Genomic DNA, 22,069 nt, shown 5'->3' with positions numbered 1-22,069 from the left:
TTCAAAATAATGATGACTACAATTATAGTAAATTACTTATACATAATAATAATATTATTAAAGTCATAATTATTATCAATGCTTTAAGTTTGACTTTTCAATTTGGTAATAAATTATAGATATACAGTACCGTAATATCAAATATGTTTATAATTTATAAATATATAAAATTTATTATTGTGTCCAACTAACAATTTGTACGAAAATTAAATTGAAATATCTTTATAGTGACAGTAGATATCTGTAGGTATACACTACAGGAAAAAATTGTTTAACATATATAAATTTGTTATAATTAGTAATAATATGACATTTTATTTGGTTGTTTCTTCAATTGACATTTATAAACAATTAATTATTAGTATTTCCATTATTATTATTATTATTTAATTTTCACAAAAAACAAATATCTAAAAAAATCATTAAAATATTTCGTAACTTTGTAACGTAATTTCGTAAAACGTTATAAACTTTTTATAGCTATCTATAAATTTGTGAATTAATTTAAATAGATTTTTATCAATATATAGTTATAAACTTTCTAAGCACTAATATGTAATTATTTAGAACAAAGTGATATAGTTATACAATTATATAAATAAATTATATACATATATCTTAATAGATATTATTTAATTGATGACTTAAATAACAATTATATAATAGTTACACATTTGGTGCATATGTTTCTCTTAATAAGTCTATAGTATTGTTCTCATTGACTGAAAATTGAAGTAATTTAAACCAATTTGCTTAACATATTGTAAATTACATTAACATTATTGATGTTTATTATACATAATATTGTAAATCATATATCATTAAAGTTGCCTAATTATTCAAATGTTTTCTTAAAATCTCAATCACTAATTAAACAATTAAAAATTGCAATTTCTTTAAATTTAATGATTTTTAATTTTTTTGTTTTAATCGATTTAAATATTTATTAATTTTATACAATATTTGTGTTAATTAATGCTAATTTATTTGTTATTTTGTAACGAATTTTATTGTTTTAATAATTGTAAAATTTACTGTAATAAATCTCAAGAGTAATAATAACATTATTTAAGCAATAATATACTTATGAAAATAAAAATATTTCTAATTAATCTGCATTTTAAACAATTATAAAATATATAAACTATAAGTCGATTGATTTTGATAATACAATTTACATTTAAAAGAGTTTAATGATTTGTTTAGTAATTGGCACAACTTTTACTATTTTAAATGTAATGGTATGTAAAATGTGTTTATTTATTAATTGAATTGATATTTGACATGATTTTCACACTTCATAACAATTCATAAACTATTATAACTTTCATAGGTATTAATAGGTATTAATTTTATTAATTTTACTAATTTTGTTAATTTTATTTTATTTTGTTTTATATTAATTTATTTCCAAAATATTCATTAAAGTATGGTTTGAATGCCATCTATGTATGGAATGCAAGACAAGTGGGAAATGCATGAAAGCATAGCATTAAGTATTGACAATACTATTGAGTGAATGTATTGAATGTATTGTCAATGTATTGTCATTTCATTTATTTGAGTGTTTAGTAAACCTTTACTTTTAGTTCACATTTCATATTCACTATAATTGATAACATTTTTATTAGACATTAATTTTAGTTTATTTTTATTATTTTATTGTTATTATAATTATTTAAATGTTTATATATTTTATTTGATGATAATTATTGGTACAAATGTGATAGTGTGGACATAATGATGGTGTGACCAACTGTTGGTGACAAACAATGAGTGAACCGAAAGGCGAGTCAAACAATTGATACAATCATTTGTTGTGACATTGATTTGAATTGTTATTTGTTTTTGACTTTTATTTATTGAATGGTTTTCATTATTAGTCATGTCTTTGAATAGATTATTAAATAATTGTATTGTTTTGTTGCTTTCAATCCATTGATTGCATTAATTGATGTTATTTTTTGCCATAAATTGATTTGAATTATTAGTAAATTTATTATAAATATGACGATAACTAAAGGTTTGTTGTGTCGCATGGCTTTCATTAGCTGATCCAATGATGACATGATTTTTGATCAATCATTGATTTATGTGTTTTACTCAGATATTAATCAAATTAAACATCTTCTCGAGAGAATCGACAATAATTTGAAACAAAAGGATGGATCCAATGAAAGTAATCTTAAAGAGGATGTCAAGACATTGCTAACTGCCCTCCAATGTCCAGTATTTGCCAGTATTATTGCCATTCAGGTATTAACCACTAAATCCAAATCCAAATAACAATCAATGGCTGCAATTGACTGACACTTACAGAATGATAATAATATATATTATAAATGATTAGTTAATTGAAATTTAAGGTCAATCAGTAATACTTTGTTAAAATAAATACAATTTAATTGTAGCCATTGTTACAAAGTTATAGTTAGTTTACAGGTTTGATTGGGTGGGGTAGGGATGTAATGGATAGATAGATAGATAGATGGTTGGGTGGAGTGGTTTTGTTATATTATTATAATTAATAAAACAATAGTCACGTGTTTTATTTAATCGATTTGTCAGTCAAATTGAATGCATTTCAACAATGTATTTGTTGATTGATGGGTACAGACAACTGTATAATACATTAAATTTGATCCAAAATGATTGCAATGCAATGCATGTATCATACAGTATGTGTCATTTGGTGCCATTGCGCCAAATGATACCCAATAAAAATATGAAACATGTATTTCATTTAAAAGCTATTTTTAATTTATATATATATATATATATATTAGTTTGTTATACGCCTCCAAACTATCGTTTAATTATTTGAATGGTTTATATCAAATATAAAAGTGTTAAGAGTTTATTAATTTCATTTTAGAAAAAGCCGACAAACAATTCTGAGACAAATATTAATTTTATACAAAACATATGATTGTCATTAAATCAATTAACTTATTAAGTGAATATAAATAGTTAGCTATCTATAAATTAATGTATTTGCATAAAATTTGACATATTGAAAATTGTAGTTAAAATTGTATAATATGTTAGTCAAGTGGCATTACTAATAATAGATCAATGAGATAATGAATAAAATTTGTTTGGTATGAAAGATTAATCAATCAATTACAGTAAATAAAAAATGCCGTTTATTTCTAACTGTAAAAACATAGGTTACAATCAATTTAATTATTTTTTAATTAAAAATAGTTTTAAATGTGTGTAACATTATGTATATATTTAGCAAATAGATGTTTGGATGACTTAAGAATATGTGATAAATTAATTAATCAATAGAAATGAAATTAAAATAATTGTGACTAATAAAAGTTTGCACAATAATATGGGTGATTAGCATTATCTAACATATATTTGGCACAATTGGCACACATGTGTTTAAACTGGTTAAGTGTATAGTATTTAATATTTAATTTAAACACATTTAATATACATTTATGTATACATTATTTTAATGAACACTTTATACATACAATAATAAGTGTAATACTATATTGACTATTAATATGAATAACACTATGGATGACGTTATGCGCCATATATTATGTCATTTGTTTACAATACGTTTGTATGCTTTGATGTGTAGAGTGGGAGGAGTTAAGTGACTCTCTAATCAATATAGCTTTGATAGACACGAATGTCAGTTATGTCTTATGACAAGAATATTCTGGACATTGATTTACGTTTGGTTTATATAATATGTTTGAATGAATATAATATGAATGAATACTTATTCAGGAGTCGATTGATGAGCTTAAGGAGCAGCTGTTGAGACACCCGTCTATACTTCCGGTCGACTTCGACATCTCGCCACTGACGGGTCAGCTCATGTTGAATGTTCCGCCCGAACCAAACCACGTAATCGCTGCCAATTCAGATTCATATGAGCCGACCTCCGATCCCGAACACAGCTATGAGTTTGATTGTCGACCGGAATTGGTTGTCCGCCAGACCTCCAACAGTGATCTGTTGACTCAACCCGAACCCGATTACGTGAACATATCGGCACAGGTTTGGCATTAGTTTGCATTTGACATTAATTCTAAAGTTAACGGAACTATTTTTAATAAGTTGGGACGACTATCATATCCGGCTTATCCATCATCAGTTGCCAGCACTGATATTGCCATTGATAAGGATATTGATATGAACCCACAAATAGATGTACAAAACAATAAGGAAACAACTATTGCTTCCAACAACCAAACTATTGAAGAGTTGCCTGAAATGCGAACTTTTGAAGTGGAATTAGTTAAGGATCATCAGGGGTTAGGCATCACTATTGCTGGTTATGTTTACGATAAAGGTATGACAGTGTTTATAAAACACAAACAAATAATCGATATATTTCTAGAAAATATTGTTTACATTACCTGTATTCTACAGGATGTAATGTATATAAAATATTAATAACTTTATTTAATTATAGGTAACATTGAGGAAATATCAGGTATTTTCATAAAAAGTATTGCAACTGGAAGTGTGGCTGATCTTTGTAGACAAATAAGCATAAACGACCAAATTATCGAAGTTTGTTATATTAATAAAAATTGATTATAAGATTAATGTTAAACTCATTATTTTGATTGTAAGGTTGACGGCCGATCACTTTATGGATATACCAATCATCAAGCGGTAGATGTATTGCGAAGTACAGGCAAAGTAGTAAAACTACGATTAGCCCGATATCTTAGAGGATCTAAATACGAACAGTTACAACAAGCAATAGCTAATCCTGATATACCGGCTCCATATTACACACCACCCGGTGCTACAGTTATTCATGTTTACGATCATTCAACTGATGCGATTCAGAACAATCAAAACGGTAGTGCAGTCAGTAATGATAGTAATAATAAAATTGTACAGAAATCTGATGAAGAATTAATAAACAAATGGCAAACAATTATCGGTTCTAACTTTGATATTGTTGTATGTTATTGTATTGAATTTTTATGATTTAAATTATTATTAATTTAAATAATGCATTTATTAGATTGCAAACATCTTAAGAGAAGGTCCCGGATTAGGTATCTCTTTAGAAGGAACAGTAGATGTGGAGAATGGCAATGAAGTTCGGCCTCACCATTATATTCGATCAATTTTACCGGACGGACCCGTCGGTGTTAATGGTATTCTTAAAAGTGGTGACGAACTTTTAGAGGTATTTATTTGATATGAATTTTAGTTTTGTTTATTGAAATGTCATACATATTATTAGGTAAATGGGATTAGACTCCATGGATTAAGTCATTCAGATGTGGTGCCATTACTTAAAGATTTGCCAAAAGAGGTACAAATAGTATGTGCCCGACCTTTTGATAATGACTACGCAAATCGTGATGTTTTAGTCAATTATGATGCCATCATTAGTGACAATCAATTATCAAATTCAAGATTAGCATTAGAAAGCCAGTCACTTAACGATAGCCTCATATCGATTGTGCCCTCATATGAAAGACTAGTCAAAGCAAAATCTGATGGTTCGCTTGCCATCTCTGCACCACCCGTTTCAGTCGCTTCCGATTTGACTAAAATGAAGTCTCGCTCATTGGAACCATTAACAGGACTAGCAATGTGGTCATCTGAAGTGGAATTAATTGAACTAATTAAAGGCGATAAAGGATTGGGATTTAGTATTTTAGACTATCAGGTATGCAATTAAAATACAATATCTTAACATTGTTTTATTAAATTATTTTGCTATTGTTTAAAAATTAGGATCCAATGAATCCAACAGAAACTGTTATTGTCATTAGGTTTGTTTTGATCATTTGAAATATGATTTTATATTAATTTTTGATAATTGAATGCATAGATCTCTTGTTCCGGGAGGTATTGCTCAACAGGACGGTCGGTTGATTCCTGGAGATAGACTGTTGTTTGTTAACGACACCATTACAAATGATTTGGATGTAGCCGTGCGCACACTGAAGACGGCACCAAAAGGCAAAGTGGTGATTGGTGTGGCCAAACCATTACCATTACCAGAAAGCACTGGTACCACAATTCACAGCATTCAATCGCCAACCAATAGTCAGGTCAGTGACTTTAGTCACTCGGCTCAGGCAAGTGCGTTGTGTAGGGATCGGGGCTTACCTTCCAGTATACAAGCATTACAGGCGTCCACTTCAACTCTACTTTCCTCCTTATATAAGTCTGAGAGCTTCTGAAATATATTAATTTTTTTTGTTAGTGTGTCGGCACAGGTATCACAATTTATAAAATTTTATGCAAAATAACTACTGTTTGCATATATTTGTATAAATTAGTTGCACTCGTATTATCAAATGAATTCTTAATTGTTAAAAAGCATTTGTATTATGCAATACATTTAACAATGATTTTATTACTATAACTTATGTTATCATTTAAAAATAATTATGTTTAGTATATATATACTATATATATATATATATATATAATTATTACTTTATATTCAGTAAATAATTAGTTACAGTGGTATTCATAACACTAACTTAAGATTGAGCACCAGCTCAGCTCAAGAGTTGTAACTCAATCTTCATTCACAAACAGATTCAAACTGTTGTGACTCAAACATTAACTCAAACTTTCACTTAAAACTGAATTTTTAAGTCACAGATAGGATTAACTTGAGTTAAAATTGTCATTTAATATCTTTATTATTATATATTTGCATTATTATAATACTGTATATTAAGCAATTGTAAAACAAAGAAAATGATTTATAAATTTAGTTTTATAAGATTTAGAGAGATTTAATAATTCAACAAATATTTTCAACAACAAAAAAAAGAAATGTGTTTATAGTAAAAGCACAATAATCTTGTTTATATATTATATATACTGTAAAATAATAATTTTATTGTAAAAATATTAGTTTAATATATTTATTGTTATTTTATTTTTCTAATTTTTATTATACTTTTTTATACAAACTTTTTAGGTGTAAAATAAATCAATTTATAATCGACAATATATTTAATGTTTACGTTAAATGTTTTGAGTCACAGTTTTTTGAGTTAAATTGTGTCTGACTTTTAATATGTTTGTGAATACTTAACTAAATAAGAGATTGAATTGAAAATTTAAAAAAAAGATTATTTATAAATTGTGAGTAATTGCTCAACACATGAAACATGTTGTCAATAGCAGTCTTAATGAGAATTTTTAAATAATATAACAATATTTGTAATTATAGAACAAATTAACGATCAAAAGCAATATAATTATTGTAATGTATTTTTTTTAGTTTTAAAAATGTTATTTTAAAAAATATTCAATTTAATTTAAAAAACTTAAAATTCTATGTATAATAACATAATTAATTATCTTTTTTAATTTTAACATAAAAATATTGTTACAGAAATACTAAATAAAACTTGAAATGAATTATCATTAAATGTTTTTAATAGTGATTACTATTTTAATGTAAACTGACATTATTTTAGCGAAATGATAAAATTAGGATATAGTTTGAAATTTGTCAATGGCTTGCCTTTGCTAATAATTTTCAATAAATGATTGTTTACATTAAATATTAGTTTAAATTATTTGTTAAAACTATTGCATCACAAATTTTACAGCGATATTCAATTGACGACATCAAGAGTCCAATACCATCACCAACTGATGATACAATTGAGAGCAACAATTTGATTGATATATCAACCAATAAGTCGATGAATTACACGCAACCATCAGTTAATTTGAATGCAGAGGTGGACTCACAGGTTTGTTGGCAAAACTGATGACAATTTGTTGTATATTTGGTTGTAATTGTTTGGTTGTAGTTATTGAAAAGTCAAGTCTCACGTCAAGAGTCAATCAATTCAATGAATTCGGTTGAATCTCAAGTGTCTTCGAGTGCCGTATCATTAGCTGATCACTTAATGTCAGACATTCCTATAGATAGCTATCATACGACTAAAGATTCTGTGTCTCCGACATCGAGTGCCAGTAATTTAGTGTTCAGTGAATCTCGTAGTTCAACACCTCTTGACTATTGTTCGTCGCGATCTCGATCTCCCAGTCCTTCATATCATAATGCAGTGGCCATACCATTGCCGACAGCACTTGAAAGGACTATAAAAATTAACAAAGGAAGCGATCCTTTGGGTAAATTATGGCACTCTTTGTCTAATCATTTAATAAGATATTTTTGTTAGGTTTGACTCTCGAGTTAGCCGACAGAGGCATTAATGGTATGATTGTTAAGAATGCCTCAAAAACAGGTGCCATATATCGTAACGGAAACATCACAAGAGGAGACTATCTCTTATCAATTAATAACGAAAGTCTTCGTAATATAACTAACTCTAAAGCTCGAGCTATCCTTAGACGCGCACAACTTATAGGCAATGAAATCACGTAATTATAAGATAAATAATTTATTTAAGAAATTACTTTTATATCATATCTATATATATATATATATATATATAAATAAATATATTAATTGATTTATTAATGTTTTAGTTTTAAATATATTCCGGCCGAAGACGCAGAAGTACACAAACAGTCGGCCCTATTATCTATGCAACACCAGAGCCACAGTCCGACACCTCCTCTCGACAGAACCTCACCCTCTTTATTGCCTTTACTTCGACGCACACCATCTCCCAGGTCTGTCATATTTATAACATTTCTTATTTTTAAAATTATTTAGAAATAATAATAATCAAGTAATTTAATCTATTTTTAATAAAGTATTATATTTAAAATTACATTACGACTTATATAATATTGAAATAAAAATAATCTTATATTTTAATCAAGTTTATATTTTTGTTATATTGCTATTAAATATTGTATTTTGTTGAGGTTAGTTAAATTAAATAAAGTTTTGATATTAACATTATCAAACAATAATTATATAGTATATAGTATATAGATGAAACATTAATTAAATATAAAGTTTATAAATATAAAATAACATGCAAAAACTCTAACTTTACAAAATGATATAAATAATATTTATTTGATATACTGTATACTGAATTTTGTTTTTTCTTACTTTTTTTTTGCTACAAATTATTGTCGATATGATTGTATAAACATTACTGAAAATTAAATTTGATAAAATGATAAATTATTAAAACAATTTTTTTGCGTATATCAAATGATCAAAAATAATAACTAAAAAAGTTGTAAAAATTCTATATATTGATAGTTAAAAATTAATTAAATAGCTTTTTATTGAGAAAAGTATTGTATATTTATATTTTTACGATATATTATTGTTGTATTTAAGAAATATTACATGTCTTTACTAAATACCAATTTATATTACGGTTCACATCACTGATGGTCTTAATTGACTATATATTCAATTGTATGGAAAAAAACTTATAAGCGAAGCGCTAGTCAGCTATAAATCAATTATATTTTGTAAATTATGTCAAACAAAGTTAGTTAAATAATCAATTCAATAAAATTATTTTCTGACAATTTAAAAAAAAATATTAAAATAATTAATAAGTTTTTTTTATTATTTACCTGTATACTACTTTATCAATATCTAAATTAACAATTTTTTATTGTTAGAATTATTATTTTTTTTATATACTGTATTTCAATATAAACAAAATAACCATTTTAACCTATTTAGCAAATATATTGTATTATGTATATTAATACTAATTTTATTTTATAACATTTCTACAACAGAAATTATCTTTTGTAAAAATGTTACAAAAATTATTATTATTTGAGTCAATATTTATTGATCTAAAATTTTTGTTTGAACCGAAAAGTTCAGAGTTCACCAAACGATTGCTTCTAACGTTTTTCAATATATAGAATATATATATTATATAATATAACGTAAATATATGTAACAATAATTTTATTTGTTGATAAAATGATCATATTATATACAATTAGCATAAATTTCTAAAATATCGGTTATACTGTATTTACTGTATGATATACACTGTATATTATGCAGTATTCTGTATCTCATATATGAATCGTATATATTATATACTGTATATTCTGTATATAGGGTTCGAGAAATTGCATCGTTTTATGTTTCAAAAGTTCCTTATATTCCCTTTGCTTACTGGGAATTCATATGGGATTTATTTCCTTTTGCTACCACCTATTGAACCCTAAACAACACATTTTATTATGTTGTTTAAAAAACAAATGTTATATTAAACTCTACTTTGAGAGGTATTGATAAATAATGACTAAATTTATTAATATATTTTTTGCAAAATATTTGTTTTTTTTTAATTTTTTGTAATAATCTAAAATATATTTTGCATGTAGATATACTGTGTATTTTTTATTATTTTGAATTTTTTTTTTTGATTGACTAGATCAGATTACTCGAAAACTATTTAATATTATTTAAAAATGCTAAAAGAGGTTTGAAATTATTTTTAATCAATTATATTTTTAGATTGAACAGAATTCGAATATCTCATTTAGTTTATGAGATATCATACCTCCCTGAGCTATCATAACAGTGCCAATATAAAATCAAAGCACTATAATCATTGTATTGGTGACTAAAAACCATAGTTATATGTAAAATATTTTTGTTGTATTTCAATCCGTTGGGAAAATACAGCCAAAAAAATTATTGTCACCTAATTTGAAAGTGATTTTATATTATAGTATTACTAGTGCTAACAAATTTTTGGAAATAAAATTGAAAATGAAATACAGAATAAAGATAACAGAAATTAGAGACATACAGTATATCAATATATTTAAATTTTGTGTATTTATTTGATTCTTTAATAATCTGATTTACCTTTATTTACGACTATTAACTTACTTTTATGGTTTTATGGTTACATTTTATATATTTATTGATATAATGAATTTTTTCAAAATAATAAATATCGAGACAACAAAGTTAATATGGGATCTCATAAACAGAAATTTCTTTTAGAAACTTTCTAGAAATTTATCTTTTTTGGCAACTCTAACTCTATTACTTTTAAGTAATAATATTTAATAATATTTATGTATAATTATGTGTTAATACAGAATTGTATTATAAAAAGGTTGTTATATGTTAAGGTTTTATTGTATTATTGCTGAACTTGTTTTATTGTATAATTAGTAAAGGAGTTAAGATATTTTTATATAAAATTATTTTTCATATTTCATAAAACTACAAAATTTTTAATTAATAAATTAATTATATAATAACTGGACTTCAATCTGAAAATATATTTATTGAACAAAATTTTATTAGTGATCTTTAAATAATTTTTAAATTTTAATATTTTAATTTCTATTTAAGTTAAATTAGAAAATATTTCTATATTTGTTAATTAACACATAATTAATATCTCTTTGTTGAAAATAAACTTTTAGTTGACTACATTAGGAAATACTAATAATTGACAATGTTTTACAATTTTATTTTAATAAAAAATCAATATTATAAAATCGTTTTCAAAAATGCTTGACACGGTTTTTTTGGAAATAACTTTTAAAGTTATAAAGTTGAAGTCAAATAATTTTTTTTTGGTACTATGGAATCATAGAATGTATATTGTAGCATTAACACATTTTTTATATGAGCTCAGGAAGTGGGACAGGGATGTTCTATATATCAAAAACTATAAAGTATATTAAAATTTTACAAAAAGCATAATATACTAGATATAAAATGCTTAGATACGTGTTTTTAGATTTTTTTTCAAAAATGTTTTCGAATAAAAAATTAATAAATGTCAAAATTGTAAAATTTCAAAATGGCGCAAATTAAAAGTGTCTTGGTATATTGTCATGTAATTAATGTGTTAGTATTCTATATTTTATAGGTAATAATTATTCTATTTACAACAATTATTTAATATTTTTAGTTTTCAGACTATTTAAGAAAAACAATTCTCACATTATATAATCTCGTTGTTTAAAATGTAATACTTAAATATATATAAATAATATAAAAATCTAAGTATTTTTTATCTAATGGGGAAAATATTTTTCTTAAATATCTTAAAAACTAAAGATAATAATTAAATGTTGTAAATATAATAATTATTACCTATAAAATATAGAATACTATCACATTAATTATATGCCAATATACCAAGAAACTTTTAATTTACGCATTTTGAAATTTTACAATTTTGACATTTATTAACTTTTTATTCGTATATAACACATTTTTTTAAAAATCCCAAAACACGTATCTAATCATTTTATATTATGCTTTTTGTAAAATTTCAATATCTCTTAGAGATTTTAAGATATAGAACATCCCTATCCCCACATCCCTGAGCTATCATATAAAAATATATTAATGCTATAATATCCGTTCCATGATTCCATAGTAAAAAAATATTTGAATAAAACTTATTATCAAAAAACCGTGTTAGGCATTTTTGAAAACGACTTATATCTTCAGAAAATATTTTTATGTGTAAAAATATACTTTAATAAAATTATTTTGATTAAAATTTGTTAAAAGATTTATTAAACTAATTATTTTGAATTTTATAAAATTACTTACACTTCAAACAATCCGTTATTTTAAGGAATATAATATTTATAACACAATTAATTTTATTTGTACTGTAGATTATTTTACAAATTTGGTTTAATTATATCGATTTCATAGAAAATTTATATTATTTTATCATAAGTTGAAATATGTTATAAGTTATAAATTTTGTGTTATTGATATTAATGTTGTCCTTATAAAAATATGTAATTTTATTTAATACAAATTTAAAAAGTATTTGCAATGCTATTATAGACATATTAAATGTCAAGTTTTATTCAAAGCTTTATTTTTATTTTATGCTTACAAAAGGATTTTTCCCAATTATTATCGGTATGACTATCTGAGGCATCGATATTTACAAATTATATACAAATTTAATTAATAAAATTTAAAAAAAACTACAAATTGTCTAACTATTGATTACAGTTCACCATATTTTGCACCAAAACTTAGTGATAGCGACAGTGAAGTTGAGATTTCATGTGGCGCTCAATCCTCTCAGCCTTCCGTGCCCTCAACCCCCACCCAAAGTCAACAAATACTTGAATTTACAAATATTTTGTACAATCAGTCAGCGATTCCGACTTCATTTAAGCCATTATTAATGTCTTCAGACGATTCATTTGATGCACAGAAAATCACTTCAGACTCGACTTCCAATGAGTTGGCAGTGAAGACACAAACTATAAGTTCAAATGATAGTCATATTAACGTACAATTATTTCAATCAACTGCACAATCATCTCATAGAGAATCACCTATAGGTTTGTATATTTTGTATTATTGTATTATATTATTACTTATTTATAATTATTATATTTTTAAATTACTGTTACTTTTTATATAAAGGTTATGTCAAAATATTTAGCATATAATATAATTTATATATAGATTATAAGACTTTTAACTCATTTATTATATTTATTATAGTATCGCCGCGAAAGACAAAAGTGCCTCAAAAGAGCCCACAACAACATATAGCGGACCAAATGAGTACAGATTCAGACAAACGATGCATTTCTCCAGAAGCGGGATCCACAAGTAGTGATACGACAAACAATGCCAGTATTACCTCAACAGTCACCCGACAGTGGGGTGAGGAAAGGGTTGTGTATTTGAATCGTGAAGAACATAAAGGTTTAGGCATTAGTATTGTCGGCGGAAAAGTTGAACTCTTTAACATATCTCCTGGAAATGCCATATCCGGTATTTTCATCAAAAATGTATTACCCGACAGTCCCGCTGGACGTGATGGTACTCTTAAAAGTGGTGATCGTATACTTAGTGTTGACGACGTGGATCTGCGTGAAACCACTCACGACAAGGCAGTAGAAGCCTTCAAAAATGCTAAAAATCCCATTAAGTTTGTCGTACAAAGTCTTTTACCCCACGTATGTAACCATTCAATTGAATGTTTATATCATTAGATATATGAGTCATTTGGTGTCAAAGGTTTCTAAAGATTTAGATTATAGAAAATAATATAATTTATATTCAATAGTCAATCGATATGTGTCTATATATTTCAGATATAACAGTTTGACATCTAATAACTCATATTAAAAACATTGGTTATATATATATATATATATATGTATTGATTTATTATTAAGAGCAAAGATAGCGCTTCCACTGATAACTTAATCAACAAAACTGAGACATCTATGGCCTCAAGCGCTACATTGGCTGCCGTCGAGTCAGTTGCTGAAGAACTGGGCTCTGATGCCAGCGATGAGTGCTTTAGTTCACCGCAAACCAGTGCTAACATTGAAGCACAGACTACAAGCAATACTAACGATGACATTAACCATTCAAAAGTTGTATTAAATTTAAATGTATGATATGTTTTAATAACAATTTGTATTTTTAATTTTAAATAATATTAAATTATTTATTTTAAAGGAATTATCTCAAGAAATAACTGAATTACAAATTGATTTAAATGGAAAAGATATGACCGGAAAAATAAAAACATCGAATGGAGTTCAGGTATTTCTAGTGTTGGCAAAAAAGAGAAATTTATAAAATAATAGAGAAATTTCTAGAAAGTTTCTAAAAGAAATTTCTATTTATGGGATCCCCATGGTTAATTTTGTTTTCTCGATATTTGTTATCTTTAACATTGTTTTTATAAGTAATATTTAAATATTATTATTAGTATTTTAATTATTAATTAAAGTAAAAAATTTATTTATTTAATTATATTAAACTATGATATAATAAAATGGTGAATAAAATTTTACAAAACTGATTATTATTAAATAATTATAATTATTTATATAGGTATCCCATTTGTATAATATAGTACTGTATTATACAGTAATCTACATTATTTAGTATAATATTATATGTATAGTATTATATGTCTCATTAATATATTTATAGTTTTACAATATCTATAGATATGGGGATCCCATAGTATAACAAAAAAGTTAAATTTCTATAGAAATTTATTCCTGAGAAACTTTCTAGAAACTTTCTCAGGGAAATTTATTAGAAACATTCTATTTGCTTATCTCTAGGTATTTCTCTAAAATATTATTATTATATTATTTAAAATATTGTATAAAATTATACAATTATTTAAACAGATCGATAGGTCGAGTGCTGCAAATATAAGACTAACTTCTGATGATTTCAAGGAATCTAATGAAAAGGATCTTAAAGAAGACGAGTTTGGATACTCTTCAAGTAATTATTAATATTAGTAATTATTAGTAATATTGTTAACTCTATTATTAGTTTTATTATAAGATATATTAAAATAATATTTTTAATTTTAACTAATTAATGTTATAAGTCTTAACTGAAAGAATACTAAATTTGAAGTAAAAGTTATTTTTTGTTTTATTTTAGTAATAAAAGTTTTAAAACAATTTGTATATTTTGATTGATTGTTTGTGTTTGTAAAATGTTGGACTAATATATGACAAGTTTTGGTTTACCTTTTTGTTTGGTTTTGTTTTGTTTTTAATCAATCAATATATTAATACAATATTTATTATAGAAAGACATTAATAGAAGAGAATTATTGGTTTTTATGATATAATACTTAAGTTGAATGTTATAGTCTTTGTAACAATTATTGTCTAATAGTCTAATATAAGTCTACAACATATGAGTATATGTGACAAAAGCGTTCACTTAAATTGAATGGCAATACAAAACATAACAAAATATAGTGTATTATAGAAAGCGTAGCAAAACTTATAAACAGGTCTTGAATTCATTGAACAAAATCGATACGAAAGACTCGAAAGTGGAGTCTAAATGAATGCTTATTCTTATATTTCCTCCAAATCCAGAGCACATGATTACTGAGTATTTATGGAGGGCTTTGGCTATAAATAAGAGCCACAGAATCGGTCGATCAATATATTAAGCCGTCTTTCATAAGAATCTGTGAGAGATTCTGTGCACCGATTCTGTCGATTCTGTGCTTACTTTATGTTTTCATACAAATTCATCAAACGCTATGAACGATCAATTGCCAGCTTTAAATCAAATGATTAAATTTAAATCAATATTTATATCCTTGTATTTGAATGTATAACTTAAATATATTGTCATTTATAGAGATGTAACGGTTTAATAAATTATGTGACATTTGAAAGCAGGTGCTATTCCTCGATCAAACAGATCATTGGAAATAACAATTATGATTATTGTTGTTTAAGACCAATTAAGCCTTTCATAATATTATTGTATTACAATTACTAGTAAATGTGATATTTTTGCTTAAAAATTGCTTAAACTTTCAATCATAATAAATGGTTTGAAGTTTGATTCAATAGTTTTCTTCTAAACGTCCTCTGATTTGTCTTCGTTTCTATTAATGTCTGCATTAATATCAAGTCCTTCAGTGATAGCAACCGATGATAACCCCATCGGTATGGATGTCAATGATTTTCTCTTCAAATTAGACTTTGCTTTCATTTAGTTTAATACTTTAATATTTTTATTATTTGATTCATCTCATCAGTAAAATATTAAATTTATTTATTTGAATCTTATTTGTTATATTTGTAATTAGAAAAACTACACAAAAAATATGGAGATCTCACTGGATATACATTTTTAGTAGACCTTCACAAAGGTCTGACCGGACTCGGCATAAGTTTGGCCGGAAATAGAGACCGAACCAAAATGAGTGTCTTTGTCTGTGGTCTGCATCCAAAAGGAAGTGCTTATAAAGATGGAAGACTACAGATTGGAGATGAGATTCTTGAGGTTTTTAAAAATTTTATTAATCGGGTTTTTATTATTTTTAATTAATTAGTTAATTATTTATTATTTATTATAAACAGGTAAATGGTATTGTAGTTCAAGGAAGATGTCACCTCAACGCTTCCGCAATCATCAAAAGTCTGAGTGGACCCGTTTATCGTATTATTGCTCTTAGGTTTGTTTTAAATTAGTTTTTAATAATTGTATGATTTTATGAATTAATTTGAAATTATTTGTTGTATTATTATTATTATCATCATTTTCTTATTAAACAAGTTATTAGTAAATAGTTATTTCAAGTATATTCTTACTTATAAAAAATTTAAATAACTTAAAACAATTTAATTTTAATTAGTAATTACTTTGATATCAACAGTACTGAGTCATAAATATTTATTAAAATTATTGTTATATTAATAACTATAGAAGGGATGGTGCCTTAGAGGAGATGGCAGTTAAGCCATTAACACAATTTCCCGTCCATTTAGAGGATGACATCATTGAGGAAAAATACAGCAAATATAAAGGCGTCCGAACCATAACTGTCAGAAAGGTATGACTAACCTATACCTTACCCATTGGTTATTCCCAATAAAAATTTAACTAATTTCTAAATATTATATTTTAGAGTTCTCAAGGTTTAGGTATAATGATTATTGAAGGAAAACATTCAGAGTTAGGCCGCGGAGTATTTGTCTCTGATATTCAAGAGGGCAGTCCCGCTGAGTTGGCCGGACTTACCGTCGGAGATATGATATTATGTGTAAATATGATTGATTTATTTGGAGCAGATTACGAAACGGTATTGCTATCATTATTATTAATATAACTAATTAATTCATATTAAAATTAAATTATAATTAAATTCAATGATAGGCGGCCTCAACACTGAAAAGTGCAGAAGGATTGCTTACCATAGTTGTTGCCAAACCATCGAAATCAAGTCTTCAAGAAATGATTGTCGAAACTGATTCCACAGACAATTTCTATTTGGATGAAACCATTAGTGAGTTAATGTATTTTATTATTAAACATAACCTATGTTTATGACTTAAATACTATATAAAACATTATTATTATATCTAATCCTTTAATATCATTCCTTTGACTTCTCTATAATTATAAGATCATATCATAAACTATAAGTTTTACGATAATAATAATAATAATTATTTATTTTTATTATATCTAAGAATGTAAGATATATTGCATTATATTTTGATAAATAAGAAGTAAATGTCTATTAATTCTAATCTTTATTTATTTTAATTAATTTATGTATTTATTTCTATTATGTTTTGCTTTTATTGAGTTTTATGTAATATTATTTAATGATTAAGTATTGAGTTATATAATATGAACATTATATTAAATATATTGAATAATCAATTTGAAAAGTTAACAAATATACCAAATATGTTGATTGTATTGATTACTATTCAATTGTTTGAATACAGTCTTATGTAATAATGAACTAATTTATGGGTGAATGTTGATTATATTATTTACTTTATTATTAGCATATAATTAAATTAAATATTATATGTAAATATACATTTATTAATTTAATTTAGTTTTTACTTTTACTTAAATTTTATTATAATGAAGGCATGCGTACATAATATAATTTTTATTTCAGATCCCTGTGCACCTGCACCTACACCCCCCAAACCACAAACAGTGCACAAATCACTGCACGGTCCGGTGCGGACATCGACTGCAACGAATGGATCGCTATCCCGGGCCAACCAAAAAACTATTCCAACACATCCAACACATCCCATACCTGTTACACACAAATCACATTTAGTTTCTTCTAATTTGGACACTTATGGCACAAACACTCAATCTTTTTTCATATCGCATACAAAAGAAATGCCAGATTCACAACATAGTGATCTCAAGACATGTCAGGTTAGGGGCGGACAGGAGACCACTATTGAGATCGTTAAAGAAAAACTTGGGTTAGGTCTCAGTATTGTTGGCGGTTCGGACACACCATTAGTATGTTAACAATATTTAATAAATAGTTTTACATATCATATATATTATATATATTTTTAAAATGAAGAATGCAGTTATTATCCATGAAGTATATCCCGACGGCGCGGCCGCACTCGATGGCCGATTAAAACCCGGCGATCAGATCTTAGCTGTCAATAATGAAGATCTACGAAATGCTCATCAGTTGAGTCAATGGTTTTATTATTTTTATAAAAAATACTAATTTTATGCTTTTAATCAAATATAGCGAACGTGCGATCGCAGCCCTCAGACAAACGCCTCCTGTAATTAAATTAACAGTTTTTAGAGATAATATTGAGACACAAGACGAAGAAAGTGATATTATTGATGTCGAGTTGTTTAAAAAGTCGGGACGAGGTTTAGGATTAAGTATTGTCGGAAAGAAAAGTGGTTCCGGAGTTTTTATATCAGAAGTGGTAAAGGGAGGCATTGCTGAATCTGAAGCTCGTCCACCACTTATGGTCGGCGATCAGATCTTAGAAGTAAGTCTTAGTAATGTTATAACATATTTAATATTAATGATTGACTGATAGGTTAACAGCGAAGACTTGAAAGATGCCCCGCAATCACACGCGGCCGCCATCCTTAAGGTCACTATTTCTTTGTTGTCGACTATTATTATAAACTATTTGTTATATTGTAGACAACTTGTGGTAAAATACAATTAAAAATCGGTCGATTAAAAGCTGGTTCGCGACAGACAAATGCAGAAACATTGTCGACATCAAAGTCTGATGAAATGTCAACCGATGAGTAAGTCTTCAAATAAAAAATATATTGAAATTTATATTAAAAATGAAATATTTGATCATTTGTTGCACTCAATTATCAGAAGATATTAACTTGAGGTCAGATTTTCACTTATATTATTATTTTTTATAAATTAATTTATTTCTATTAATAGTCATATTTTTAGTTTATATTATTTTTATTATATTTGCAAATTTAATACAAATATTAATAAAAACATTATTATTATTGATTTCTGTCGTATAATTATATTAATAATATACTGTATTATGATATTATAATTCAATGACTTCATTATTTAAAACTTAAATTATTTTAATATAAATTTTGCTTTTTTAGTAGCAAACGGTATTAATTTTAAAATGTTATAAATATTTTTTTAGTATAGTTTATTGATTTATATATATTATTATATATATATATATAATACTGTAAGTTATAGTAATAATGTCAAAGGTCATATAGATTATATACTTTAGCATAATGTTTTGTTAAATAAACTTTAACTCAACACTTATTTGAATTTAAATAGATTTTAAACACTCATTAAATTTTCCATAAAATATAGTATAAATAACTTCTCTTATATTAAATTTACATAATTATTAATACATGACTATTATTAAAGATATATTTTAATTATATCTCAAAATAAAATAATTATTATTATTAAATATAAATATGATAATTGCACAAACAATTAGTTATAATAAGTTAATCATGAAATTAATTACAATTTGAATGCATTTTATTAAATAATAATACATTGAATGATTTATAGGCCTTTACAACAAAAGGAAATAATATTAGAGCGAAAATCAGAGGGATTGGGATTTAGTATAGTCGGTGGTTATGGCAGTCCTCACGGAGATCTTCCCATTTGTGTAAAGAGTGTCTTCGAGAGGGGCGCCGCTGCTAAAGATGGACGTCTCAAGAGAGGAGACATCCTTCTAACAGTCGGTATTCTGACCAACGAAGCCGAAGATCAATGGACTACCACTCAATTGAATGGACTGACCCATGAAAACGCTGTCGAAGTATTAAAATCTATTAACGGAACCGTTAAACTCACGGTTTTAACCAATTGAGTTGATTTCAGTTGATTTCAATTATTCATATTGTTTTCACAGTTATCATACATTTTGGTTATTTATTTAAAAAATATTAATAATAATAATAACACTTAAAAACGCCTCTTTTGCCTTACGATTAGGTCATATCTTTTAATTATATTAATACATTAATAAAAGCTAATTAAATGTTGATTTTAATCATAAATCATTGTATTTATGGGAACATTTGTTGTGAAATACAATCTAATAATTTATAAAGTTATTTAATTATAAGATAAATAAAAGTTGTTTTGCAAAATTTAATGGGAATTTTGAGTTTGTTTAATGAGATATTTTTTGGTAATATATCTTTAAATATTAATATAACTTTTGTATCTAATATATTAATTAATGGGAAATTGCTAAATAGGGAAATGACTTTATATTCAGTCATATTGTAATAATTATAGTAAAATTACAAACTATTGCTGTTATGATTTGCTATTTTTTACCTCAACTAATAAATATAATTACCGGTATATTACACAATAAAACACAAATTAATTTATAAATACAGTATAAATTTATAACATAAGGATAATTTATTTACGACACCATAGAATATATAGTAATCCTAATTACTTAGTAATATTAAATTGATTTATGATAATATATTTATAAGATGATTAACTTAAAATATTTACTTTAGTTAATTTAATAAAAATATATACATTGTATGCATATATTTTTAATACACAGCATTTTAGAAACAATAGCATAATAGAAATCCTATTATAATACAGTATAACTAATGTATAAAAATACTGTTTAAAAATTGCTTAATAATTATATTAATGTTTGGTTAATGACAATCTAAATTTTTTTCTAAATTAATATATTTTTAAGAATAACTTTCAAATAAATAAAATAAATAAATAGCTTAAAAATTAGACAATAGTTTTAGATTTTACATATTTAGCCTTATTTTAAAATTCCTGAGTAATCTCTGAAAATACCGTAATATTAATTAATTTTATTCAAATTTCTAATTAATATTTTAATTTCAATGTTGTCTTCATTAGTCATTTAGTTTTCAGTAATTTTCAAAATCAAAATCATTAGTTATTTATATATTTTAGTTACATTTAAAAATTATGTCAAAATAAATATAATAATATTTTATAGTTAATTAATATATAAAATTAAAGAAAGAAATGTAAAAATTTAAAACAAATATACATTTATTTTAATTCAAAACTATTTTGTTTTAATATTAACATAATATTTTGAGTCACATTTGATTTGATTTATTCTTAATTTTTTAGCGTTTTTACCGCATTTACTGTAACTATAAATTTCAGATCATATACTGATTGAAACAAATCGTATGTGAAATCTACTTCTTTAGATAGATTAATAAGTTTTTGTTTAAACCCTTATATTATCCCCGAAAATGACAAATTTAACTCTAAAAAAGCTATATTTTGATTGACAACTTCGGGACTAAATGGTGGCCTTCATTATAAAAGATAACACATTC

General features: G+C 25.4%; 1 protein-coding gene across 3 annotated transcripts; it reads left to right on the top strand.

The window, feature by feature from the left end:
* Positions 1-1,843: 1,843 nt before the first annotated feature.
* Positions 1,844-20,667, top strand: LOC128960614 (multiple PDZ domain protein-like). Of its 3 annotated transcripts, none has more exons than XM_054306735.1 (30): positions 1,844-2,023; positions 2,108-2,256; positions 3,754-4,026; positions 4,087-4,321; positions 4,445-4,545; positions 4,609-4,947; positions 5,012-5,179; positions 5,237-5,668; positions 5,737-5,774; positions 5,834-6,056; positions 7,584-7,730; positions 7,791-8,115; positions 8,166-8,367; positions 8,476-8,622; positions 12,902-13,239; positions 13,406-13,866; positions 14,089-14,310; positions 14,378-14,464; positions 15,067-15,166; positions 16,509-16,705; positions 16,783-16,877; positions 17,129-17,255; positions 17,331-17,504; positions 17,579-17,708; positions 18,342-18,706; positions 18,774-18,889; positions 18,954-19,209; positions 19,261-19,317; positions 19,371-19,480; positions 20,259-20,667. In XM_054306735.1, exons 1-30 carry the CDS (start codon positions 2,008-2,010, stop codon positions 20,563-20,565), a joined length of 5,937 nt encoding a protein of 1,978 aa, XP_054162710.1. In that variant the 5' UTR covers positions 1,844-2,007; the 3' UTR covers positions 20,566-20,667. The 3 variants fall into 3 exon arrangements, with proteins under 3 accessions (XP_054162710.1, XP_054162711.1, XP_054162708.1); XM_054306736.1 differs by adding an exon at positions 19,560-19,575 and having other exon boundaries at positions 1,844-2,256; positions 20,259-20,306; XM_054306733.1 differs by having other exon boundaries at positions 1,844-2,256.
* The last annotated feature ends 1,402 nt before the right edge of the window (positions 20,668-22,069 follow it).

Source organism: Oppia nitens, unplaced genomic scaffold, assembly GCF_028296485.1.
Source record: "Oppia nitens isolate AA-2021 unplaced genomic scaffold, nextdenovo-longstitch-racon4-pilon3 scaffold4_pilon_pilon_pilon, whole genome shotgun sequence".
NCBI classification, from domain to species: domain Eukaryota; kingdom Metazoa; phylum Arthropoda; class Arachnida; order Sarcoptiformes; family Oppiidae; genus Oppia; species Oppia nitens.
The sequence above is the reverse complement of the archived record's forward strand: the minus strand, read 5'-3'. Positions and strand labels throughout refer to the sequence as shown.

Excerpts from the sequence above, each read along its gene's own strand:
- LOC128960614 (XM_054306733.1), top strand. The coding sequence starts at position 2,068 with ATGATTTTTGATCAATCATTGATTTATGTGTTTTACTCAGATATTAAT. Across the intron at positions 4,948-5,011 it reads GTTCTAACTTTGATATTGTT|ATTGCAAACATCTTAAGAGA; the intron begins GTATGTTATTGT and ends TGCATTTATTAG. Across the intron at positions 14,311-14,377 it reads AAGTTGTATTAAATTTAAAT|GAATTATCTCAAGAAATAAC; the intron begins GTATGATATGTT and ends TTTATTTTAAAG.